The sequence below is a fragment of the Chinchilla lanigera genome, unplaced genomic scaffold, assembly GCF_000276665.1.
Source record: "Chinchilla lanigera isolate Chin_1 unplaced genomic scaffold, ChiLan1.0 scaffold00065, whole genome shotgun sequence".
In the NCBI taxonomy this organism is placed as follows: domain Eukaryota; kingdom Metazoa; phylum Chordata; class Mammalia; order Rodentia; family Chinchillidae; genus Chinchilla; species Chinchilla lanigera.
Genome location: NW_004955466.1, coordinates 2,326,019 through 2,353,563, shown reverse-complemented (window position 1 = coordinate 2,353,563; position 27,545 = coordinate 2,326,019). Strand labels below are relative to the sequence as shown.

The 27,545-nt window shown below is 38.7% G+C and overlaps 1 protein-coding gene and 1 long non-coding RNA gene across 23 annotated transcripts in view; one reads left to right on the top strand and one right to left on the bottom strand.

Moving 5' to 3' along the window:
* Positions 1-27,545, top strand: part of Rad51b (RAD51 paralog B) — a 701,675-nt gene that overhangs the window by 34,583 nt on the left and 639,547 nt on the right. For all 22 annotated transcript variants that reach the window (XR_001236791.1, XR_001236790.1, XR_001236788.1 and 19 more), the window contains exons 6-7: positions 13,659-13,778; positions 15,263-15,446. Coding sequence is in view for 14 of the 22 variants with exons in the window: in XM_013521908.1 (XP_013377362.1) it covers positions 13,659-13,778; positions 15,263-15,446 (304 nt within the window). In the remaining 8 variants the exon portion in view is untranslated. The remainder of the gene's footprint in view (positions 1-13,658; positions 13,779-15,262; positions 15,447-27,545) is intronic.
* LOC106150154 overlaps positions 21,588-27,545 on the bottom strand; it is a 48,564-nt gene continuing 42,606 nt past the window's right edge. Inside the window, exon 3 of the long non-coding RNA XR_001236794.1 lies at positions 21,588-21,964. This is a non-coding gene — a long non-coding RNA (uncharacterized LOC106150154). The remainder of the gene's footprint in view (positions 21,965-27,545) is intronic.

Genomic DNA, 27,545 nt, shown 5'->3' with positions numbered 1-27,545 from the left:
ACCTGGGTGTAGCACTCACACCCATGAATCAATCATAAACTAAAAGCCTGCCCCATGACTACATGTGTCTTTGGGGGGACACCCAGACACAAACCATAACATTCCACCCCTGGCTCCCCAAAGACTCATGCTCATCCCTTTATGCAAAAGGCATTCTAGTTCATCTCTAAGAGTTGCCAAAGTCCTAACAGTTTCATCATTGCTGAAGAGTCCAAGGCCCAAGTCTTCTCTGAGATGTAAGGCAAACTCTTTAGTTACAAGCCCCTGTACAAATGAAAAGTTAAACGCTTCCAACATTCAATGGCACAAAATAAACATTACCATTCCAAAAAGTACAAATGGGGATAGAAAGCACTGGGACCAAAGCAAGTCCAAAATCCAGCAGGGCAGACATCAAGTCCTGTAATTTCCACATCCAGCATCTGAAGCAACTTGTGGCACATTGTGAGCTTCAAAGGGCTTGAGTGAATTAAAAAAATAAAAATAAAATTTCAATTCCATCCCTATGGCACTGCTAGTGGTTACAGCCTCCCATGGCTTCTTTCTTAGACCCGCTTTGCTCCCTCCTTGCAACTTTCCTCAGACAATCCACGTTCCTGGCTTTTCCAAACTTCTGAGGTCTCCAATGAACCTCTTGCTTCACATTCACAGCTTCACACACTGCCCTCTCAGGGGCACACTGCCTGGCCTCCCAGGCCTTCTGAAATTGAGGTGGAAGCCTTTTTAACCTCAGAACTCTTGCATTCTGTATGCACCTGAAAGCAGTGCTGCATGGATGATGCCAAGGTCTGCTGCCATCTGAAGCAGTAGCCAAGCTTCCCCTCTCTTGGCCATAGGGGTTGAGTACCTGGATTACTGGGCACTCTGAATCCAATTCTGAGGAGAAAATGCTCTATGCTGCTGCCATTCTGGAACTGGGTGTGGCTGCCACCGCCATTCTGGAGCATGACGCTCTGCAGCTTTCTTCTCAAAGCAAAGTCTTTCACCTTTGCAGTTTTGAGGCTACAAAGGATGGAGACTTACTGCTTCTTGTGATGCCCTCAGGCCATCTTTTCCATTCTCTTGTTCTGTCTCAGCAATGGAGATCTCCTCAGTCTATCTTTGCAGGCTACAGATTTACTGGAGCTTCCTTTCTGGCCACACTTACAACATTTTAAATCATCCTGCTGGGCTCTTTGCTCTTGAGTCTCAATATAAATCTGGCTAAAAGCCCTCAACAGTAGCATGCCACTGCCTCAACATTCAACTGCCTTGGAATGTCTTTTGCCAGATTAATTAGTCTGCTGCCCTTAATCTCAGTCTCAGGCAAAGTCTCTGGACACAGGCAAAATGCAGACAAACTTTCTGCCAAGCCGTAGCATACATCATCTGGAGTCTAGCACCCAATGCAGTCCTTTCTCCCAGGAGAAACCTCCCGAACTCAGTCTTTACCAGCAGGATTTCTATCAGCCTTCTCGTCTTCTGAGCTCTGACCAGAATCTCCCATACAGAACAGCCGAAGGTTTTCCAGCTCTACTCTTTCAGTTGACATCTCTGAACCTTTCTAGACCCTTCCCACAAGCCATTTCCAAAGGCTCTTGAACCACATGGTCAGGTATAGTCACAGCAATGACCCCACTCCTGGTACCAAATTCTGTCTTGGTTACTTTTCTCTTGTTGCTGAGACAAAATACCTGACATCCAGAATTAAGGAAGGAAAGGTTTATTTAGCTTTCAGTTTGTGGAGGTTTCAGTCCATTCTTGGCTTGCTCCAAGGCACAGTGGCACATGGCAGAGGGCAACAGTTCATGGCAGCAGAAAACAGCAAAAACAACAAGAGCAAAAAGGGAGGAAAGGCAGAGAGCAAGGCTGTTTCCCTCCCTTATATTGTATGCAAGCTATCTGCCTCAGGGTGGGTGTAGCACTCGCACCCATGAATCAATCATAAACTCTAAAAGCCCACTGCATGACTACATGTGTCTTGGCAGAGGGGCCCAGACACAAACCATAACAATGGAACTGGGGGTTAAGAGGTAAAAAGAAAGATAATATGGATTGTAAATAGTAATAGAGGTTCTTGAAATAAAGCTTTGGGGAGGGTGTTATGGTTTATATCTAGATGTTCCCCTAAAGCCTCATGTGCCTAAAGGTAGGGAGTTTTGAAGTGATCGGATTATGGGGCGGTATAGCTGGCTTGCTGTTAGATGGGGGTCTTGTTGGAAGAGGTGGGTCACTGGGAATGTTACTGGGTTCTGAGGTGCTGAGGTCTCTGCTTAGATGTAGTTTCTAGGTCCTTTCTGTCTCCAACAAAGAATTGATAAAACAAGCAAAGCAGTGGCAAAGTTTCACATTTAATAGAGGTAGGGAAAATAAAAGTGGTAGAAAAATTGAAAATGAAGGGTAAGAGCCAGTTTGGGCCAAGTAAAAGTGAGAAAAGATAAAAACCAAAATAAAAATATGAAATACAAATAAATATATACCCTGGGGTATAGGGTGGGCTAATGTGAGGTGGCATGTTAGCAATCTTTTAAAGACGACTTTTGCCTTTTCATTTATTTTCTTTTTTTTTTTCTTTTTGCCTTTTTGAGACAGGGTCTTGCTATGCAGTTCAGGCTGGCCTTGAGCTCACATTGTAGCCCATGCTGGTTTGGAACTGGCGATGATCCTCTTGCCTCAGCCTCCCGAGTGCTGGGATTACAGGCGTGCACCACCACACCTGGCTTTCATTTGTTTTCATATTGTCCCAGGCTGAGGTCACACACACAGGTTATCCTGTCAGAAACCTGCTAGGGTTCCATGAGAAGTCCACATATGGGTTACTAAGAATTGTTTTATGCACGTGTCCTGGTATTTTATAATTAATAGGTCATGCCTGTTCAGCCAGTTTTGCCACATGCTACCTTCCTGCCTCAGAGTCATGACCTAGATGGCTACATCGTCTCCCCCACCTCCTTTCACTCTATTTCCAGGTTGCCACGAGGTCCTTAACTTCTGTCCACCAGGCACACCACTATGCCTTCCTGCCTTGTAACTGTGAGCCAAGATAAGCATCTTGAAATTGCAGGTGTCTGGGGGGCATGGTGGCGCATGCCTGTAATCCCAGCAGTTGGGAGGCTGAGGCAGGAGATCGTTGAGAGCTTGAAGTGCATAGTGAGACCCTATCTCAAAAAGACAAAGCAAAACAAAACAACAATCAACCAACCAAAAGCAAACAAACAAAAAAAATCAAGAAACCAACCAAGCAAACAGAAAACCCCAAAAGTAGTTGATAAATGTGTCAGAAAACCTCAATGATCTGGTGAACCAAGAGTTGGGACAGAGGACCCTGAGAGGTAGGATGTACGACTGGGACTTAACATGATAGAAATGGACATTCTTGAGTTAAAATCAGAGAAGCTTTGAAAATGAGAAAGAAAAGGTGTAGTCCAGTGGAGGAGGAAGATATTAATCTAATAATTGCCAAGACATGTCAGCAGGATGCCGGGTCCTGCAAGGAACCAGCCCTCTCTTCTCTGTCTTTTGAGACACATTAGGCAGACATGCAGAAATATGGGTACAGTTTATTTTAAAGCAGATAAAAAGAGGATTATGCCTTCAGAGAAGGATGGCAGAGCCTTAGAGGAACCTGTACCGAACAGGAATTTAGATATCTTTTCAGGCACACAAGAGTTGTCCTTGGGGTTCAGGGAACCATGGTGGGTATGATGCTTATCAACCTTCCTAACGAGATTACTTTGGAGTTGCAAATTCTCTTCCTTGTTCTCTTTTGATGGTCAATCTTCCCTCAGGGGCCTTAGTTAGGTCAGAAACTTAAAAAAGAAATTTATGAGAGAAAAAGTGCTAACCTTAATCAGGTCCCACCTGATTAAGGCACAGAGGTCTTCAAAGATTGTTTCCTTTTCTGATATCTTTGGTGCATAGGCTATGGCAACCTGGTATGCTGTGTGCCTTGTTCTGGAAATAGCGCTGTGTCATGATGAATGTATACACTGTATAATCTTAAAATATCATTGTGCTCTATGGAATCACTTGGGGTCTGAGGCCTAATAAATGACCATAAATGTTTTATACACTTAGGTCTTTGTTTCTTCATTTAACTATAACTGGCATAGCATGCTATTTTGAACTCTATTGTCCTTCAGGCCTGCTAATGGCTAACTCCCTGCCTATCAAGACGTTAAATTGTAGCCCTTACTACCAAGAATACAAAGGAGATGTACATACTGTGTTGGTACTGTTCAGAAGTAATGGCTACGCTTAAATCTGAAGGAGTTGCAGTATTGGATGTGCATGTTACTTCCCAGGTGCCAAGTGCCCTGTGGTTAGTGCTCTTTAATTCCTACCAAACTAGAGTGTCACTCTTTCTGAACCAGTTCTATCTAGTTGAAAGCATGGCAGGTAGTGTTAGTGGCCAGACCTTACTCTAAGGGATTCTTAGAACAATATCAGTGTGGTGTTAGGACCATTGACCTATTTGTTCGTTAGTATCCATCTTCAATCTTTGATCTAGAAGAAGGTCATAGTTTCCTGAACAAAACAGTAGGAGAGATTCAGCCCCTCTTACCATTTTTGGAGATGATTTTATGAGGCTAGGTAGGATTTCCTCAGTCTGGGTAAGAGTTCCTCAGTCTAGATCCAGCTGCCGTATCATTTGTGAATTTTGATAAATTAGGGGACAAAAAGATCCTGGAAAATTACTGTGATAGAAAGAAGAAATTAGCTAGAAGTACTTATATAATAACAAAACTTTGGAATTTTCTGGAATTTAAAGAACTTATAGAGTCACAGTATTATATTTTATAATATTTATTGAATGGTCAAGAAAATGGTACATATATATAAGAAGTTTTAAGAAGCAATAAACTTATATTTTAGCACTTATACTTCAACTAGGGTTTTGAAAGACTTTTTTTCATTAATCATGTGTTTTATTTCAAGTTGGTGTGTGATCACTAATGAAAACTTTTTTTCCCCTTTTATATAAAAGCTGTGAAATCATAGGAGGTACTAATGTTGAATAGTGTTTTTGCTCTTTAATTGACATATTTCTTTTGATTCAGAGAGTGATTAGGAAAGAAGTTTATTTATTCATAAACAGATAACTCTTTCCAGAACTGAAGGCATTGTACCTGTTAGGCCCCAATTAAGACACAGTCACCTCCAATGTAAGACTTAATGGGAAAGAAAAACTGCAGTGTGGTCTGGAACCTCAAAAAGAGGAGCACTTCCAACCCTTTTCTGAGGCTTTCTACCATAGCAAATACTTTGGTTTTACAATTGATTGTTAGCATTATTGTCTATTAAGAATGAGTGACTCTGGGCATGGAACAATGGGGGTAGATGTAGGATTATTGAATATAGGAGGTTAAGTTGGATGGTAGGGAAGGGCAATTTGGGAAGGTGGTAGTGTTTTTTTCAGGATACCTTTACTAGCAATTGATATGTAAATGACTGATTCACAGAGGAGGAAATAATTTTAGAAAAATGCTTTTAACACATTTTCAGGGATATTGTTTCAGGGTTTGATTCATGTGCATCTCCTTATGCAAAATGCTTTTAGTCCTTTGCTAAGAGTTGCCAGAATCCTAACAGTTGCAGCATTGCTGAAAAATCCAAGTTCAAAGTCTGCTGTCAAACTTAAGGCAAACTCATAGAGTGAGCCCCTGTAAAAATCAAGAAGAAAGTTAAACACTGCTGAGTGTAAACATTCCCATGCCAAAAGGGAGAATTAAGCAGGTAGAAAGAAACTGGACCAAAGCAAGACTGAAAAGTAGCAGGGCAAACATTAAATCCATGTCCAGCACCTAGTGCAGATTGTGGTAAGACGTGAACTTCAGTATTAAAGGCCTCGCCGCTATGGCATTGCCTGTGGTTGTAGCACCCACGGCTTTTATCTTGGAGTGGCTTTGCTCACTCTTTGTGGCTTTCCTCTGAGAGTTCATGTCCTCAACTTCTCCAACTTCTTATGGTCTCTATTGCACTTTTGGATTCGTTTTTACAGCCTCATACACTACCCTCTCGGGTATACTGCTTGGCTTCCCAGCTCTTTTCCTGAAATCTGGGTGGAAGCTTCCATAAATCCGTAGTTCTGCATATTTGTAAGTGAGCAGCACCATGTGGCACTGGCTCTGACAGAAGGCGGGTCCTATTGCACTGTGGCTGCAGGGGCCTCTGAGTGCCTGGATGGCTGAGCACTGTCTTGGTTACTTTTCTCTTGTTGCTGAGACAATACCTAACGTCCAGAATTAAGGAAGGAAAGGTTTATTTAGCTTACAGTTTGTGGAGGTTTCAGTCTATAATCAGCGGGCTCCATGGCAGGGTGGCAAGGCACAAGGGCAAACACTTTAAGGCAGCAGAAGACAGCAAACACAGCAAGAGCCAAAGGGGGGGTGGAAGCAAGCCTCTTTTCCTCCCGTACATTGTATGCTGGCTGTCCACCCATGCCCACATCGTCTCAGTGCCCTCCTGTAGCACAGGCTCAGGATGAATACCAAAAAACATCCTAGAGCAGGAAGGGCATGTCCTTTTTACCCCAGGATGTAGAACCGCTGAGTCACTTAGCCAAGCCTCTAGACTCCTCAGGTTGACAGAATGTGTCAATCATAACAAGCACTGTAAACCAAATCCAGGGGAACAGATTCTCTGGGTGGCCATTTTTAAGCCCAGGGCTCTGAGACTCTTCTCAAAGCAAAGTCTTTTACTTTTGCAATTTTGAACCTGTGAAGGATGGAGCCTTGAGGATTCCTCACATGGCTGGAAGGAAACCTTCCTATTGTCCTGTAGGTTGTAAAGTGCAGTATACCTCTGTTGTCAAATGGCTCCAAGCTGGAACTTTCCACTACTTGAACAGCAAAGTTTGAGAACAGTCTGCTTGGTGTTTGTAACTGTGCTTGATAGTCAAAAGGAAAATCAGACTTGAAAAAACCTGTACAGGCTGAGAGTGAGTGTAATTGTGTGTGTCTTTAATTGTGTGTGTCTTCACTCTAAGCACCACTCTCTCCCAGGCAGAATACATAGGGCTTGTGTAATTTTTTGGGCCTCAGAACCAATTATTTGGTTTTCTATTCTTTTTTTCTTTTTTTTGTCTTTTTGAGACAGGATCTCACTATGCAGTTCAGACTGGCCTTGAGCTCACTTTGTAGGCCAGGCTGGTCTGGAACTTGCAACGATCCTCCTGCCTCAGGCTCCCAAGTGCTGGGATTACAGGTGTGTGCCACCATACCTGGCACTCTGGTCTATTGTTACTATGTCACATTTGAATAGAATATAAATATATTGTGCTGCTGTTGAGTGCTGTATATGATTTGGTCAAGTGGGTTAATAGTGTTATTTAGGCTTTATATATCCTGATTACTTTGACTAATTGTCTTATTAGAAAGGAGTGTTGAAGTTTCTAAGTACAATCGTAAATTTGTCTTTTCTTCCTTTTGTGACTTATTTACTTCATGTATTCTGAACCTCTGTTGTTCTGCACACACAATAGTAAATATTTTAAACTTTGGGCCATAAATCTTTTGTTTATTTTGCAGCTGTGCAATTCTGCTGGTTCATTGCAAAATCAGCGTACTAGTAGATAAACAAGTAAGGGTGCCTGTGTTCCAGTAAGATTTTGTTCACAAGAATAGGCAGTGGTCTGAGTTTGACCTTCAGTGCATGGCTTAATAACCTCTATTTTATTTATTTCCTTGTGCAAATTTATAAGATTAATAATCATTGTTTTACAGTCTGTATCTACTAATGGCATCTATATAATTTTTGGTTTGTTTTTATTGATTAAATTTTCTCCTACCTATTCATCGTTTCTTCTCCCTTTACCTGTCTGGTGATTTTTAATTGTGTGTGAGACAATGTGAATTTTATATTATTGGGTGCTGGATTTCAATGTATGTCTTTAAAGAGGGTTAGATTTTCAAAAAAGGTATAGTTAAACTGGGTGTGGTGGTGCACGCCTGTAATCCCAGCACTCAGGAGGCTGAGCAGGAGGATCGTTGCAAGTTCGAGACCAGCCTGGGCTACAAAGTGAGCTCAAGGCCAGCTTGACTTGCATAGCGAGACCCTGTCTCAAAATAAATAAATAAATGAGGCTTTGCCAGACCACCCTATATAAAATAGCATTTGCTTCTATTGGTTATATTCTTGTTCCATCTTCCTGCTATGTTTTTATTATAGCTTTATTATCTGGATATATATATATATATCCATAAATAAGATGTTATATATAGACATATATATTTATTTCCTTCCATAGTATGTAAGCTCCATGAGGGAAGAGATTTTCATTTTTTTCTTTTTTTCTTGGTGTTGTATTGCTGTACATTCAGCTTCTAAAACAGTTCAGGCATAGAGTGGATCCTCCATAAATACTTGTTGAATAGATAAATTGTGTTGGTTTGGGGCTTATTTTTGCAAGGGGGACAATATAATACAGGACACATATTTTTAAGATTATTTATACTAGTCACCCAAGGAACGATATACAAAAGAGTGCAGGAAATCTGTCCACATACTAAGACCAAGGAATCCAGCTGAGGGCTTGGATCCCACAAAAATGTATTGCATGAGTCCAGTTTAAGACCTAGAGCTCATAACAGTGCCTCCCACGGGTCCATTTGGAGGCCGAGAGCCCATAACAGTATCTCATGCAGGCCTGTTTCACGGATCTGTGCTGCAAAGGTCCAAGGTCAGTGGTGGAATTTAGGAAGTCTGTGCTAGTGGAATGAAGGATCTGTGCTAGCAGGCTGAGGGATTTTGTACTGGAGCCGGGAAGTGACACTCAGAAGAAACAGCTCCCCCAAAAGATACCACAGACATCCTCAGCAACAGTGAGGCCCCAAGCTCCTTCAATGATCAAGATGGCTGAGTTACCATCAGGGAAGCCAATGCAGCAAGTTCCTTCAGGAGGCCAGTAGTGCACCATCTTCCCCTCTGGAGGCAGGAAGCGATGCTCAGAGTGAGGACCAGAGCTCCCCCAAGGTGAACCAAAGCCATTCTCAGTGCCAATGAGGTCCTGAGCTCCTTGAAGGATGAAAACAGCTGAGTTCATCAGGAAAGCCAGCATGATGAGCTCCTCCAAGAAACCAATAGCTCCTTACAGATTCCACCAGCACCAGCAGCCTTTCTCTGCTCCCAACAGCCTCCTTCAGTTCCCAAAAGCCTTTTCCTTTTTCTCCAGTTCTGTCTCTTATGCTGCTGGCAACAATCCCCAAGTGGGCCTCCCACACCCAGCACCATGCTTACTCAGTTCACCTGGGGGTTGTAAGTTGACCATCAGTTTTCAATCCTCTACATGAATCTTAAGTACATCTTTGAGATGAACACTTTTTATAAAAAGATGTCCACTAGATGGCATTGTTTTCAAACTTGTAGTTAATATCTGAAAAATAAAGCTTTCACTCTAAAGAAAAAAGATAGTTATAATGAAGATTGTCACAAGAAATTACTGGGGTTAAAATGAGGGAAATAGAATACTACATAGAATACTACATGTACATTTTTTCAGGCTTTTTCTAAAATAAAATTCGTTTGGAAAAGCTTATACAGTGCTGCAGCATACTGGTGTATAAATAATTATTCAGTACAATTATTTAGCATGATAAATGTGAATAAAGGTAGTTCATGTCTATACAATGACTGCTCTTTGACCACTGTCAAGCTACTAGTTGAAATCCAGTGTAGAGCTGGAGGACAGAAAGTTATTTTTGCCTGTCAGCTGTGGCATTATTGCCAATGAACTAGCTATTCCCTGTCTAATTTTTTTTTTTTTTTTTGAGACAGGGTCTCACTGTGCAGTTCAGGCTGGCCTTGAGTTCACTTTGTAGCCCAGGCTGGCCTTGAACTCACAAAGATTCTCCTGCCTCAGCCTCCCGAGTGCTGGGATTACAGGCGTGCACCACCATGCCCAGCTCCCTGTCTGATTTTTTAAGATTCATTTTATTGGTACTTTTTAGATATACATAATGATCACATTCATTAGAGAAAGCTTGTACCTGTGCATGGTATTTCTTTTTTTTTTTAACATGGTATTTCTTTTTTTTTGTGGCGGGGGGAGGTGGTTCCCAGTACTGGGAATCGAACATTCGACCTTGTGCTTGCCAGGCAGGCATTGTGCTGCTGAGCTAAATCCCCAGCCCCTTACGTGGTATCTCTTGATTCTTCTTTTTTCTTTTTTTGTCTTTTTGAGACAGGGTCTCGCTATGAGGTTCAGGCTGGCCTCGAACTTGCAACAATCCTTCTGCCTCAGCCTCCCTCCTGCCTCAGCCTCCCAAGTGCTGGGATTGTAGGCATGCACCACCATGCCTAGCATTTGATTCTTCTTTTTTGGCCAAACCCTTCTCCTCCCTTCAGCTCTCTTCCCCTCATTTACAAAAGGTTTGTTTCCATTTTGTTTCTTCTCTTCTTTTTTCTTTTCCCTTTCTTCCTTTCTCCCTCTGCATACCTTGTTCCCCTTCCCATTTGAATATTTTCTTCCTATTTCCCAGTATCTGTTATACGTTTGGTCCTTATTTACGCTTTCACTTTCTCCCACTAGAGAAACAACGTGATATGTAAACATGTGTATCTGATTTATTTCATTTAAGAGTATGGACTCTTTTTTTTTTCCTTCCTTCCTTTTTCTCTTCCCGCCTCCCTTGTTCCCATTTTTTTGGAACAGTGTCTCACTATTTCACAATATATTTTATCCACTGCTCATTATTTAGATGTTCAGTATCACATATCAGAGAAACAATTAGAAATTTACACAACGTGAGTCTGATTTATTTCTCTTAAGAGTATGTTCTCAAGGTGCATCCATTTATCTAGAAATGTCTTCAGTTTATCCTTCTGTGTGGCTGAGAAGTACTCCTTTCTATAAAACCCACATCTTTATCCATTCCTCACCTGAGGGGGCAGTTTGGTTGTTTCCAAGATTTAGCAGTTACAAACTATGCTGCTATAAACGTGGGTGTGCGTATATTGCTGTGGTATGTTTTTAGGTCTTCTGGATAGATACCCAGAAAGGGAATGGCTGGATCAAATGGGGGTCTCTAATTCTAGTTTTTTGAGGAATCTCCACGCTGATTTCCACAGTGGCTGCACCAGTCTACAGTCTCCCCCACAGTGCAGAAGGGTTCCTTTTTCCCCACAGCCCCGCCAGCATTTGTTATTGGTCGATTTCTCGATAATAGCCATTCTTTCTAGAATCTCAGCATTGTCTTAATTTGTATCTCTCAGATGACCAGTGATGCTGAACATTTTTTCATGTATTTATTTGCCATTTGTATTTTTTCCTCTGAGAAGTGGGTGTTTATCTCAGATGGGTCTTTAAATTTGAGAGTTGCTTTTCGATTCTTTATATGTTGTAGATATAATCCCTTTGAGAAACAACTAAGGTTTTTTTCTACTTTGTGGGTTATCTTTTCACTTTATTGGTAATTTCTTTTGCTATGCAAAAGCTTTTTTTTGTTTTGTTTTCCGGTACCGGGAATCGAACTCATGACCTTGTGCTTGCCAGGCAGGCGCTGTGCCGGTGAGCTAAATCCCCAGCCTCGCAAAAGCTTTTTATTAAGATGATATCCCACCCAGTCTGCTTCTTTTTTTTTTTTTTTTTGGTTTTTCTCCGGTACCGGGAACCAAACTCACGACCTTGCGCATGCCAGGCAGGCGCTTTGCCTCTGAGCTAAATCCCCAGCCCCTCCCAGTCTGGTTCTTGATCAATGACGTATCCAAACTTTGAGAAACTTCCATGTTTCTAGTAGAATTTTCTGGTCAAAGCTGTACCTATACTATTTAGAAGGTTTTTTTTGTTTCCCCGCTTACTTCTCTAACACTAAACTCAACAAATAGCTGCCCTAAGAATTTGCACATTTCTGTCAAATCCTCAGAAATTGCCTGTCTACTTTTGCCAAGGCAATACCATTTTCTCTTGCTTTCATCGCTGACCCCGTTGCCTTCTTCCATTTTAACCCCTGTGCCTCCCGGAAGCACTTCTGAGTGGTCATCTGACCCACCTTGTTCTCACTCCGTACCTCTTTTGACGTTATTCTTACTCCTGACGTGTTCTTCCTCTTCATGTTCAATCTATTTATTTTTTTTTTCAGATTTGTTCAAAATATACTTTAATAAAATTGTTGACTAGTTTTCTTTTATTTCTCTCTTCTCCTTTTCCTGTCTTAGGTTTTTCCCCTTTCATTTCTGATTATACATATGTAAGGGACTTATTTTATCTCTTTAAAGTTCTCAGCCTCTTCAGCTATTTAGAGGTTAAAACACTGCGCTTTTGTACTTTTGGGTCTCTAAATGGAACGTAAAATACAGGATGGTTTTAGTGTTTACAGTCTCCTCCAGTCTGATTGGATGGCGAAATGTAGGGCTGATAAAGTATCATTTTAAATGGAAGACAGTTACACTCAAAGAGTTGTATTTTTTTTTAACATTTTAAACCTGAAATATTTGTAATTTCTAGTAATGGTCTCTGTGTCATATTTTATTAATGAAGATAGGTTGTCTCTCACCTTGTCATTCTTTTGTGCTTGGCCTACCCCATACATTAGATATGGCTTTGAGACCAGAATTCAATGTTTAGATGATTTTTTTGTTGTTGTTTACTAAGAAAGAACTGGATAGCATTCATTTGTTTAGATAATTTTCTCTTTACCAAGGAACTATTGGATAACATTATTTGTGTGTTTGCTTTTTCTTTGTCTTTTTGAGACAGGGTCTTGCTATGCAGTTCAGGCTGGCCTTGAACTCACTTTGTAGCCCAGGCTGGTCTCAGACTCTCAAGGGTCTTCCTACCTCAGCCTCCTGAGTGCTGGGATTACAGGTGTGAGCCACCACGCCGGGCTGAATTCAGTTTTAATTGAGAAAGTACATTTTTCTGGAATGAGTCATGGAGATGTTACTGTGAAACCTTATTGTTAGAATAATGATATACTATACTTTTTTTGATATACTGTACTTTTCAAAAATATATTGTTCATTCAAGAAAATGAAAGCATTTTTATTATTTCCTAATATATCTTACAGTTTCTAGATAAAATATTATTTTTAAAAAGCAGTGGGAGGGGCTGGGGATTTAGCTCAGCGGCACAGCGCCTGCCTGGCAAGCTCGAGGTTTGAGTTCGATTTTTGGTACCGGAAAAAAAAAGCAAAAACAAAAAAAGCAGTAGGAAAGTTTACTTGGATAAGTAAACGTGAGGGAGTAAAAGTGAACAGTGAGGGGGAACTGGCTCTGCAGACTGAACTTGGGCCACGTAAAAGAGGAAAACGCAAGATAAAGATACAGTTTGGAGAAATCAGGGTGGCCTCCTATGAGGAAAACCTTGATAACCTAAACCCATTAATTCCCAGAAAAATCTCAGAGACATTTGCTAGGATTAGATGATACCTAAGAGTCCTTCCTGTTCTCATGCTTTGACTGCCAACCTCAGTGTTTATTTAAAAATGAAAACTTGCATTTGTTTTTGTTTTTCTGGTATGGGGAGTCGAACTCACCACCTCGCGGTTGTCAGGCAGGCGCTAGACTGCTGAGTTATATCCCTGGCAAAAGACTTGCATTTAAAACTTGTATTTAAAGCCATTTTGCTTATATCTGCTCTATTGATAAGGCTGTGTTTCCTGAGTAAACTTCAGTAGAGGCTCAGCCACGTGACATGAAATATCATTGACTGTTTTCTCTTGTGCTGTTTTCGCCCCCGCAGACTGATTGAGATAGCAGAATCCCGTTTTCCTAGTTATTTTAACACTGAAGAAAAATTACTTTTGACAAGTACCAAAGTTCATGTTTACCGAGAACTTACCTGTGAAGAAGTTCTACAAAGGTATGCTGTTTTAGACTTTAATATTTAAATAATGCTTTGAAGACTTATTTTTTTTTTTTTTTATACTTTTAGCTTCTAAACAGAAGAAATTCCTTATATTAGGGTTATGCAAGTAGTTCTTTTAGTTTTCCTTTTGATTTGCTGAAACTTTTTTTTTTTTTTTCTGGACTGTGGATAGAACTCAGGACCTTGCGCTTGCCAGGCAGGTGCTGTGCTGCTGAGCTACATGCCCGGCCTGATTTGCTGAAACTTTTTGAAGTATACCTTTAAAAGTGAAAAAATGGTAAATGAGTAAAATTTTCAGGTTATTATCTAAGTGGTATATCAAATATCTATTGTTCTGTTAACAAATTACCTCATAGTTATGAGGGTTTTTTTTTTTTTTTTTTTTTTTTTTTGAGGCAGAGTCTTGCTATGCAGTTCAGGCTGGCTTTGAGCTCACTTTGTAGCTCAGGCTGGTCTCCAACTCGGGAGGATCTTCCTGCCTCAGCTTTCTAAGTGCAGGGATTACAGGTATGTGCCACTACTCCTGGCACAGTTATGAGTTTAAAATAGTGAATATATGTTATCTTTCATAATTTCCGATGGTTAAGTCTCTGGGAGTGACTTAGTTGGGAATTTCTGTCTCAGAATTGCTCAGGAGGTTATAGTTAAGCTGCTGGCCCGTGGCTGTAGTCCTCCTAAGGTTCGACTGGGCTGGGATGTCTGCTTCCAAGCTCACTCATGTGGTGTTTTGAAGTCCTCCATTCCTTACTGTGTGGGCTTCTCCCTCGAATCACAACATGGCAGCCTGTATCACCCAGCGTGAGGGAGCTGAGAGTGGGCCAGGGAGGGAGTGTCTGAGATGGAGGTTGTAGTCTTTTACAAGGTACTCTCAGCAATGATGTACCATTATTCTGACATACACGATTAGTAACACAGACCAGCTCTGGTACAGTTATGGAGAGGTAAGGGTATGGCATGCTAGAAGGTAGGGTAAGTGAGGTCATTTTGGAGTTTCACTCCAAAACTGAAACTTTAGTGGTACCATAGGAGAACCTCAGAATTCTGCAACTAAATGAAAATATTTTGCTCTATTTCCAGAAAAAGCAGTTTCACTCTAAAATTGAAACTTTAGTGGTATCATAGGAGAACCTCAGAATTCTGCAACTAAATGAAAATATTTTGCTCTATTTCCAGAAAAAGGCAATATGTATATATATATAGCTGAAAATAAGTTATTTTTATTGAATTTCTGCAGTCAGCACTATAACTTAGGGAGAACAATTTGCTATTATTTTAAAGTTGATTAACCTTTGTAGTGCTCTATTTAAAATTATATTTTAAGGCCGGGGATATAGCTCAGTGGCACAAGCACCTACCTGGCAAGCACAAGGTCCTGAGTTTGATTCTTGGTACCAAAAACAAACAAAAAAACCAGAAATACACACACACAAAATTATGTTTCAGATTCATCTACCATTTTATAAATTATGCTGTTACAGGATTGAATCTTTGGAAGAAGAAATTATTTCAAAAAGAGTTAAAGTTGTGATTATTGACTCCATTGCTTCTGTGGTCAGAAAGGAATTTGATACACAACTTCTAGGCAATATGAAAGAAAGAAACAAATTTTTGGCCAAAGGAGCATCCTTATTAAAGTATTTGGCTGAGGAATTTTCGATCCCGGTAAGATTTTTTCTTTTTCTTTTCTTCTATTTTTTTCTTCTATGTTAAGTTCACTGGCTTGTAATGTCCAGTAGTAAAATCAGCAGAAAATGTGAAACAGATGAGTTTTCTTTAAAAAGCAGCATGGTTTAATTGCAATAGAAAATATCACTGTTTTCTTGAATTAGTTCATCTACTGAATTATAGTGGTACCTTGGTTTACGAACCTGATTCTTTCCGTGATTCTGGTCACAAACTGAGTTGGATGAGAACCACGTCCAATTCAATGGTTAGTTTCAGTGTTGACCTTATAGGGAAATTTGATTCTGTTCTCAGCCAGTTCAGTTTTTGACCAGAGTCATGGAGATAATTGAGTTTGCAAACTAAGACACCACTCTAGTTTACTCTCTTCATACTTTGTCCCTGGGGAAGTCTTTAAAAGTTAAATGTTAAATGTCTTGAAAAGATTCCATGGTCATCTTTTTCTTCCATCTTGTCATTTACTCATTGTGTACGTCTTATATCATTTGTTACACCGAGATATCTCTTAAGTAATAAAACTCCATGAAATTTTCCAGGTTTGTTTCTATAGTTTTTTTCTTTTCATTTCTTCTCCCCCCCCACTCATCTTTCTTTCCTTTTTTCTCCTTTCTTTTTGCAGTACTGGGGATCCAGTATCACTGAGTTACATCCTTAGCCCTTATATTTTATTTTAAGACAGGACTTCACTAAGTTGACTGGGTTGGTTTTGAACTTGTGATTCTTCTGCCTTAACCTCCCCTGTAGCTGGGACTGCAAGCTTGCAGCACTACATTTGCCTGAAGTTTCTTTTACTGTAGTAGTTGTCAGTTTTATAAATATTCTGCTTTGAAATTCTGTGTTATTTTGTTCAGTGCTGTTTTCTACACAATACGACTTAATTTCCTTCAAATAGCAAGTGTCAGGGGTTAATGGATGTTGGGGAAATAGTAATGAAAATGCCTTTAGGCACTGTTGCCAAGAGGCACGGCCTTCAGCTGTGGGCGTGGTGATTAGGGGATCTGAAGAGGAGGGGTATCGGGAAGGTCTGTGGTGAGTAAACTACAGCGTGTGCGCGTGTGCGAGTCCCACCCCTGTGTGCAGCTGTGGGAGAGCATACTTGTTTGACAGCCCAGCCACAGTTGGTACTATCGGGCTTTTCGATTTTAGTCATGAGAGAAAATTTAGTTACGATTTTATAGTTTTTAGATTTGGTTTTAGAAAATTATAATCTTGAGATGGAAAGATAGCCCTTGTTCTTGGGTAGGAAGAACCAACATAGTGAAAATGGCCATACTCCTCAGATTTTTATACGGACTTAATACAATCCCCATCAAAATACCATTAGCATATCTCACAGAATTAGAGAAACAATCCTAAAATTTGTTTGGAATCACAAGAGACCTACAATGGCAAAAACAACCCTGGGCAACAAAAGCAAAGCAGGGGCGCCACAGCCCCTGACTGGTAATAGTAGCTACAGAGGTACTATGATTAAAAACAGCATGGTTCTGGCAGAAAACCCTGAGGATCACTGGAACAGATTAGAAGATGCAGAAACAACTACAAACACACTCAGCCACCTTATCTTTGACAAAGAGAACAAACATGTACACTGGAAGAAAGATAACCTATTTAATAAATGGTGCTGGAAAAACTGGCTTTCCACATGCCGAAGACTAAAACTAGACCCATGTCTCTTACCATATGCTTTCTTTCTTTCTTTCTTTTTTTTTTTTTTTTTTTTTGTCTTTTTGAGACAGGGCCTCACCATTCAGTTCAGGCTGGCCTTAAGCTCACTTTGTAGCCTAGGCTGGTCTTGAACTCACCATATTCTGTACTAAAATCTACATGGATGAAAAACTTTCCTTTTAAACAGTAAATAGTAATTGCAGGCTAATGCTTCTCATTTTTTTTTTTTTTTCTGAGATGCTTTATCTCTCTGAGAAAGGGACCCTGCTCTTCTGTTTTTAATAGAACCTTCTAAAAGAATAGGTACTGTGGGAGGCTGGGGATTTAGCTCAGTGGCACAGTGCCTGCCTGGCAAGCATGAGGTTGTGAGTTTGATTCCTGGTACCGGAAAAAAAAAAAAAAAAAAAAAAAAGGTACTGTGTATCACCACATTTCTGTTTTTTTTCCCTTGTTTCTCTGTTTAAAGATGAATGCAGAATGTACTATGTTCTTGTATAATAGTGTGGTAATGGTTTTGTGAGAGGGAAGTATTGGTTTTAAAAGCCTTTGAAAATATTTCTTTTAGGAAATGTCAGAATTTTCCTAGCCTAATTACCTCATTTAAGTGGAAAATCATAAACTTTTAAGCTTCTGTACTATACTTTGAATAAGTGGCTTCATATGGCACCAAATTTCTTAAACACAGTGTGTTGTTTTCTGGTTCATTGTACTTTTCAAGTTAGCAAAGCTTGTGTCTCCTTGCCATTCCTCGAACATGCCAACAGACACTTCTGCTTCAAGGATACAGGAGTCAATATACAGAAATAGGTTGTTTGCTCTATATGTGAACAGTGACATATAGTTGGAAATTGAAAGGATGTACCATTTATAAGACCACTAAAACATGGAATACTTAGGGATAAATATCATATCTGTAAAGTTTTTATGCTGAAAACTATCAAACAGTGATCAAAGAAGACTTTTTTCATTTTTGAAATGGGAGGTCATTATTTCACAGACTGGCCTTAAATTCATCTTACTCTTGCCTTTGCCTCCTGAGTAGCAGGATTACAGGCAAATGCCACCATGCTGGCTAAAGAAACCTAAGTACATTGTGGAGAATTACGCTATACTGATGGATTTCAGACTCTGTAGTAAGGCTTGCGGCCATAACTCAGTGGTAGAGTATGTGTTTAGCCTACTGAAGCCCTGGGTTTAGTCCCTAGCACCAAAAATAAACTTCAGTTTGTCAAAATACCAGTTCTGTCCAATTGCTGTATGTATTCAGTACCCATTTCAAATCAAAATCCTAGTATACTGTTGGTAGAAATCAAGGTGGCTATGAAATTTATATGGAAAAGCAGAAAATTGACATTAACCAAAAAAATTTAAGAAAAGTAGACTGTAGCTGGAGGACTCAAAACTACCTGATGTTGAGAATTACCATAAAGCCACAGTAATTAAGACTGTTATATAAGTGGTAGGGTAGACTCCTTGATCAATGGAATAGAATAGAATCCAGAAATAAACCCATAGGTTTATAGTTAATTAATTTTCAACATAGATGTTTAGGTAATTACATGGAAAATGGATAGTTTTCAACAAACAGTGCTGAAATAACTGTATATCCATATGCACAAAACAAAACTGTGACCAATTGCTTCCACCATTACATAAATCTAACACAACATGGACCATGTATTATAATATAAAATCTAAAACTATTAAAACTTTTAGAAGGAAACATAAGCAAAACTCTTTGTGGCCATGGGTTAGGCAAAGATTTTTCAGGTAGGGAATAAAAAATATGTCCATGAAAAGCAGTTCTTCTTGTTCTTTGAGGACATGTTAACTTTGTATTTTGGTAATTCAACATATAAAGAATAGTCAATGTTGTAATAGAACCATCTAGTTTTTACAATGGGCCAGTGATTTCAATAAATATTTTAGCAAAGAGGATATATAGCTAGTAAATAAAGACATGAAATAATGTTTAAAACCATTAGTCATTAAGGAAGGGTAACTTAAAATCACAATGAAATATTACTGCATGTCTATTAGGATGGCTCAAAAAAAAAAAGCCTATTGAGGATATAGAGCAGTTGTAACTTTTCTGTGTACTGTTGGATGGAAATGCTTGATTGCATAGCCACTTTCAAAAACACTGGCAATTTCTCATAAAGTTACACATATATTTACTACATGACCTAGGAATTTTTCTCCTAGGTATTTACTACCCAAAGAAATGATGATATATACCTATATAAAAATCTGTATGTGTATACATCGTAGCTTTGTGTATAGTAGTAGCTTTATCTAACCAAACATCGGAAACAACTCAAATGTGCATCAACTGGGGAATGAGTAAAGAAATTAATATTTACATGATAAGATATTCCTGCAAGCTAGGGAAAATTGAAAGAAATCCTCAATATCACTTGCTTTTAGTTACTTTTATGGACTTTAAAAATCACATGGAGGTCACATAATTGAGCAATATGTTTTAGTGTCCTAGGTTTGTTGTACAAGGACTGATCAAAAAACACAGTATTTAAATAAAAAAGTTATTTCAGTAAAAGACACTAATCACCCTCAGAATAGTCCTCCCCGTTTTCAACGCACTTAGCTCACTTTCTGAAGCAGTTCTGGAAGTCCTCCCTTGTGTCTTTGTGAGATGTCAGAAACACGGTGAGTGCTGATGCCAGGTGCCACCCAGTGGAAAGGCGGGCTGTAAAAACACTACGGACCTGGCACAACGTGATGTCTGGCTCTTCCTCAGAGTCAAAATGATCATGGTAGATGAATGCTTTTGAATCAATTCAGGACACTGAGGTAGGCACAACAGCGCAACTAAAGACACTTAGAGAAAAGACTTCCAGAGCTGCTCCAGAAAGTGGTAAGAGTGATGGGACAAGTGTGTTTGATGTGAGGAGTTTTGGGGGGAATTAATGGCAATGTGTGTTTTACTGTAATACATTTTTTAAAAATGTAAACATTCACTCTGTTTTTCAGTAACGCCTCTAATGGCGAGGTTAATGCTAAGGTGCTAATGCTAGGGACTCTGTTTATAATTCTTCTCTGATTTTAACTTTTCATAACTGCAGGAAAAGGAAAATTACCAAGTTTGCTTAATCATTGAACTTTATTTGAACAGTTCAAGCTTTGGCCTAGCAGCCTTCTTTTTAAAAAATCTGCTGTTGTCTTCAGAATTCCTAGTACAAACTATTGAAACCTTATTCCATATTGTTTTATAGTAGATGTTGAAATTAATTGTGTAGTTTTTTTTTCTGGTTGAGTTATGGAAGCAGTAAATTGCTGAAAACTTATAAGTAAAAAACAATGTTATAGTTCCTTAGTCTCTTGTTAAGTTTTCTTTCTTGGAGAATTTTTCTTTCTTTTATATCCCGTCTTTTGGTTGATGCTATTAATGGGCAGTTTGTGGAGATTGCAGGACTTTGGAGACTGCTGGAAATGTAGGTCTTAATGAAAATGCGGAATCAAATTTTAAAGATTTGAAATATTTCAGTTTCAGCTCACATAGTTTCAACCTCAAATGATAAATCAGTAACTTGTTTTTAATTTAATTTATTTATTTTTGCACTGCTAGGGATTGACCAGGATCCTTGCTAGGCAAGCACTCTATCACTGAGCTGTGTCAGCAGCCCCGACAATTTGTATTTTAAGTTCATGCTTTCCTCCTGGAGATAGTTTATCTATAAGCATGTGAGAGCAAATGTCCTCTCTCAGGGCTGAGGAAAAGTGGATGTCTCAAGGTCTCTTGTTCTGTCTTCATCAGTGGTGTATAATGAGATTTACAATCTCAGGCAAGATTCAGACCCGAGATACTTTACTTTAACAGTGTTGTGGAAACTTAGAAAAAAGCTCTTTGGAGTAGTTTATGGGGGAATACCCTTTATTAATTCTTTTATGTGTGGGTGTTGTATGAGGAAATAGTATATAGCTCATAGAAATCTGAATTTTAAGGACTTTTAGGGCCCCTGATGCTCTTAAAGTTCTGATATTTGGTCCTCATGGATGGGGGAGGATTAGTGTCTTGATACTCCTCTCTCAGAGTATCAAGATGTTCAGTTTGATAACATCTTGAAACATTAAGAACATCCAGAACATGTTTAAACACAGGAGAATGGGATGGGGCTGTTTTTCTCTGACATTTTATTGTACTAACTTATTTTTTAGAATATTTTATAATTAATCACACTAAGGACTTATACAGCTTTATCTCTATGATATTTGTGAAATGTTTTATTTTCAACACATTTGGCACACTAATAAAATATATCAATATATTTTAAGCTTCACTTCATTTTCGTGTCTTAATGTGGTAACAGAAACAAGTTTTCAACTGACGTGTGGTCTATTTTTACTTGTTAATTGAAATGTTTTCATAATTACCTAATTTCTTGAGACTTCACATGCATAACTTCTAAAAGTATAGGTAATAAAGCATAACATTTCTCTTTAGTCCCTTGATACTACTGTGATGCCAAATCTTGCCTAGATATTAAATATGTTTTACCAATTCTAGTTATTTTATACAAAAAACTGCTTCAATGTGGGTAAACTCTTGCAGATTTGATGGGGCAAAATTGTGCTTATTAATTGTATTCAAATAAGCATTTACTTGTATGTAGTAGGCAGTCTTGGGGAAAGAAAGATTTAAAAACATACACATTGACTTTGTTATGTGAGACAGAAGCAGTTGCACAGAGAATGGACAGTAGAGATGGGTAGCTTTGACAGACTTACCAATGAGGAACTTTGCTGTCCGTGACACTCCCCAAGTTCCAACATACTCCACTGCTGTGCAGTCCTGTGTTACAGCCCTTCGCCTCGACCAAGAAAAAAAAATCACTTGTACCATTACAAAAAATTTGTTTGCACCAACATGTTAGGTCTCTTGTTCATTTGCCTTTCAGGCTTCTTGCTGAAGAGGAAGCACTGTCCTTTTGATCACACTGCTTGTCTAAGTGGGGTATGCATATGGTAGCCATAGATGGCACCTGAAGTATAGGAATGCAACTTTAGAAATATCCACTTTGAATGCAACAAAAATGTTTCTCTCAGAAGTACCAGAGGATTGTTGAGCTGAAGGATTACAACACAGGGCCACTGTACCTTTCCTTTGTTTGCCTAAAAACAGGGCAGGTAATTACTAAGACAAATACTCCTTCTACTCCCTCTGTACTCTCCTTCCTAATGACAGAATGTGACTTTTCCTTTAGTGGAGGCAGTCTTCGTCAATTCAGAGAAGAGCCCAACATGAACCAGAGGAATCTATGAGCAGAACTTCTTTCCAATTTTTTTTTTGTCTTTTTGAGACAGGGTCTCACTATGCAGTCCAGGCTGGTCTTGAGCTCACTTTGTAGCCCAGGATGGTCTTGAACTTGCAACGATCCTCCTGCTTAGTGCCTTTTCATGTTTGGGCTAAGGCCTGGAACTGTCTTCTTTGTCTTTTCACTCTTTTAAAGTTTATTGCTCTTTGTTAAAACATTAAGACATTAAACAGTGTTCCAAGCCATTACTTTGAGGGAGTTGTTTTTTTCTCTTGTGTAGTGTGCAATGTATGCATTAATAAACGTGACTGTTCTTTTCTTAATTTGGTTTTTTGTTAAGGAATCAAAATCAACCCTCTTAATTTATGAGGGTAAGAAAAATTATGTATTTCTCCCATCCAATTTTTTACCCCATACTCTTATAATTTCTATTTTATGTAAGTTTTAAAATATCTATCTGGGTTGGGGATATAGCTCAGCAGCACAGTGCCTGCCTGGCAAGTGTGAGGTCCTGAGTTCAATTCCTGGTATCAAAAAAAAAAAAAATCTATCTATGTATGTATCTATGTGTCTGTCTGTCTGTCTAGAATGTTTTAGGACATCTGGCATATTCATGTGTTTAACAGTAAATCTACTTATGTTGGGGAGAACTTTGCTTTGGTGTGTGGTCGGTAGTGGTAACGATGATTTTAGGTCACAGAATTTCAGGAAAGTGAGTAAAACTCATATTTTTATGTCAGTGGAGATGTAGTTCTATTTTTGGGGGGCGGGGGTTGTGTTGTTGGAGACAGATTCTTATTGTGTAGCCCAGGCTGGCCTTGAACTTGTGATCTTCCTGCTTCAGTCTCCAGTGCTGGGACAATAGGAGAGCACCACCATCCCAGTGGAGATGTGTTCCTTAAAACCTTACTTTGCTGAAATGTACGGCAAAGATAGTGCTATTTGAAGAGTTCTGGGTTAGAATTTTCTCCTAGAATCAAATAGATCGGGTGAGAACTCAGACTCTTTTACTCATTACCTGAAAAGCTATGCTTATTTACTTTTCTGTTTCCCAGTTTCCTAGTCAATAAAAATAATGGGAATAATAATGCCCACCTTCAAATAGTGGTGTTGTGCCCATTTCTCAATAGATCCTTAGAGAAGTTAGAGGGTATTTGGGGGTGCAAGAGTATCTCTTTGAAACTGGAAATTGGTTGTCCCCTTGAATTAAATATACTCATAATCAGCCTCACATATAGCTTAACAAATAATTAGCTGTAAAAGCTGTAACGGGCACTTTTCTCTATTATTTAACACTTAAAATTTATGTGTCGGAGAATTTATTAACTCAATTTCAGAAGCAGTTATATTTTGATTCCCACCTGTTTCTTCTAGGATTTTCAGATGCTGGAGAGGTCCATCCCATTTTCACTCTATTAGCTTACCTGGGCCAGGGATCAGAAAAGTTTTTCTTCAAAGGACCAGGGCATAATATTTTACTTGTGGGCCATATGGTCTCTATGACAACTTAGGTTTTCTACAGATAATTTATAAATAAATATGGTTGTGGTTTGATAAAACTTCGTTTACAAAAGCAGATGGAGAGCTGGGTTTGACCCACAGGCCATAATTTGCCAACCTATGGTACGGACCCTTTTCCTAGACTCAGGGCCAAGGCTAGTGCTGCCATAGCCCAGTAACGTAAGGAATTAGGAGGGAGGACAGGAGAGCCGCCTGCCTACAGGAGCAGTGTTTTCTCATGTTAGTTTAAGGCACTGGCCCCTTTTAAAGGCAAATAATATTCTCATGAACATTCATGATTGACTTCAGTGTTATTATCTCAGAAATGTATACTATTATGAGATTAGCGAGTAATCCTTTCTAATAAATCATACTTGTAAAACCATATGTGAATTACATTTATAAGTGGCATAATACCTCTGAAATTAATTATGCTAATTTAATGTTATAGATAGTAACTTGTTAAATTAAATTACTGCTTATAGTATCCATATATTAAACTATACCACACTTTTTTGATTGTAATATATGTAGCCCTACTATAGTTTATGTGATGACTCAATTTTGCCTCCTGTTTCTGTGTTTGAGCTACTGTGAAACCTCTTCTGTTTGGGAGAGATGACATCATTTGGCCCTTGGGTAGCATGAATGCAATTACATTTCAAGTCTGCCGTCACTCTTTCCTCCATTGGTCCCTGACGGTTAATGGATTGATGCCACATGACTAAACACTGCTATATTAGTATCTCCTGGAAGTTTTAAAATATAGAATACCTATACTAATGTTTTGAGGCTGTCTCTGAAATAAAATATAACATTAAAAAATTCTCAGAATTTTATAGGCCTTTGAATGTATTCATGCTGCAGTCTGAGAAACATAGTTGTAGAAATTTGGTAGAATCTTTTCTCCTGAAGCTCATGGAGATGTAAAAGACACTCTGTTATTGGGGTGGAAGTTTTGTCTTTTTAAAGCATGTTCACACTAGTAATGGAGAAAGTAGATTCTGAAGCTATTATAGATATTTGTTTTCTAAAAACAATTTAAGAAAAGAATTTAAATATTGCCTATATTAAATAAACTGTTATGGTTATATTGCCTTTTATTATTGACTTCTGACTACCATGTGCAGAACAATAATTATGCGTATTGTAAATTATGTATCAGATTAAAATAACAAGATTCAAAAGCTGCGTGTGGTGGCGCACGCCTGTAATCCCAGCACTCGGGAAGCTGAAGCAGGAGTGTCATTGCGAGTTTGAGGCCAGCCTGGGCTACAAAGTGAGCTCCAGGCCAGCCTGAACTGCATAGCGAGACCCTGTCTCAAAAAGACAAAAATAAAACAAAACAAGACGAAAACCCCCCAAACAGGATTTGCTTTCCAGGAAGGATTTTCAAGATACATAGATTAGCTCCTTCATTCTACTGATGACACTGAGGACCCATAGCATAGGAGATGACAAATATTGGGTAGAATGCAAAGTCATTAGGATGCCTCTTTGTAGACTTTTTTCTGCAGCAAAACTGTCTTTTCTGAGACAGAATGTTGGTGGATTATAAACTTCTTAAAGACAAGACTGTGTCTTTTATTTCTATGATTTCTGTGAATAAGTAATATTTATCAAGTACCCCCAACAGCTAATAAAATTACAGCTAAGGCTTATGAACATGCACTTACCATATATATATCACTTTATATCTTACCCATTTGAGATCTTTTTTAAGCATAATTTGAATATTTTATGCTTATGGGTGAAATTCTTGCTTGTTTTTGGATTCAAGGCCTTGTTGTGTAGCTCAGGCTGGCTTTGAACTCGCGATCCTCTTGTCTCAGCTTCCCAAACTCTGGGATTACAGGCATGCTTGGTTCCTCAGTGTTTCTTTTATTTATTTTGCTTTGTTTTCCATCCTAGAATTTTATTAGCTATTGCAATAAAGGTGAGTGAAAGTGCATTGTTTACACAGTAGGACTTTAACCTTTGTATGGTTCTTTGAAAATGCCTTCCACTGCTATTTTTGAACTTGTGCTAGTAAAGATGGAAAAAAATGCCAACATCTAAGTTTTTACTATTTCAGAGAATTTAACGCTAATTTCAGTCATTGGTGTATGGGTGATATTAAGTGTTGTGACCTTCCTCTCTGTTTTCTTCTACCTCCTTCATTTTAATATCCTTGCCTCACCTGCCATCACTATGGTGCATATTCTCTTGTTCCCTGGCTCCCTTGTAAGGCAGGTAAGGCAAAGATGGGTTGACTGGGGCTTCATTTTTGATCCGTAGGTTACGAGGCTGATTATTTTTCTGTTAGGTCTTATTTTCAGGAAAGTTGTTAAAGTCCGAATTATTTTACTGCAATATGTTTATACCAGTTTTTCTTTTGTTGCCATCTGTGTTCTGGATCATGTGCCCTTTGAGAATATACATTGCTTTAATTTATTGCTTATCTGTATTTCCTTTGAAATAGTAATGCTTGTTTTTATATTTAAAGCTCTTTAGAGCCCCGGTTTGGTGGCCCATGCCTGTAATCCCAGCACTCAGGAGGCTGAGGCAGGAGGATCGTTGTGAGTTCGAGACCAGCCTGGGCTACAAAGTGAGCTCAAGGCCAGCCTGAACTGTGTAGTGAGACCCTGTCTCAAAAAGGCCAAAAACAAAAAGGCCAAAAAAAAAAAGTGCTCTTTAGAAACGTGATTTAAAATGTTTTTCACTTTGCTATTTTTAAGACATAAAGATTTAAAGTCATTAATCAGAAGAAACTTTCTATTTTTAAGTGATAGAAATATAAGATTAACATTTTTATTTTATTTTATTTTTTTTTTGGTTTTTCTCCGGTACCGGGAACCGAACTCACGACCTTGCGCTTGCCAGGCAGGCGCTTAACATTTTTATTATAATTTGACAAAAGCATAACAGTGTTTTTTCTCTCAATTTAATGGTAAACTTCATATGAGGCAGGATTTTCTTTTCTCTTTCCTTTAGCAGTCCCATCATGCAATGTGAGTTTAATCTTATAGGATTATATCTTATTTTATACCTTAATATGTATTGAAAAAAATTTAAAATAGGAAAGTAAGCTGATTAAGTTAAGATTCCATTAATTACAGAGTTACAATATTATATTGAATTTGTGATACGAAGAAAAGAGTGCACATACCCACTTTTGACGTTTGTTCTTGTTACAAACATGGATATGTGGAAATTTTTGAAAGCCTAATGAAGTTGCTACTCTGATTGTAAAATAGAAACCCTTGACTGCCTATATGTACATATGACACTAAAACTCTGGAATTATATTTTGCTGTGTGTAATATTATTACATGAGTTTTCCAGAAATCATGTAATTTCTGGTTTGCCCTGATTACTTTCATAATAAATACTGAAAGCAGGCACCTTAGCACTTCTGAGGTAAGAAAAATTACCTGCAGTGTTTTTCTTTGTGGTAAGTGCCTTCTGTTTCCTCATTGACATTTTAAATCATATTGCTTAAAGCTATCCTTTATTCACCTAGGGGTCTGCAACTCATACTCATCCTTTATTTCATCAATTAGTGATAAGACTTCTAGAAGAATTATTCTTTCTTTTGTGTAACTCTTTATGGCTTCTGAAACTTTTATTGTTGACTAAAGCAAAGAGCTAGAAATAA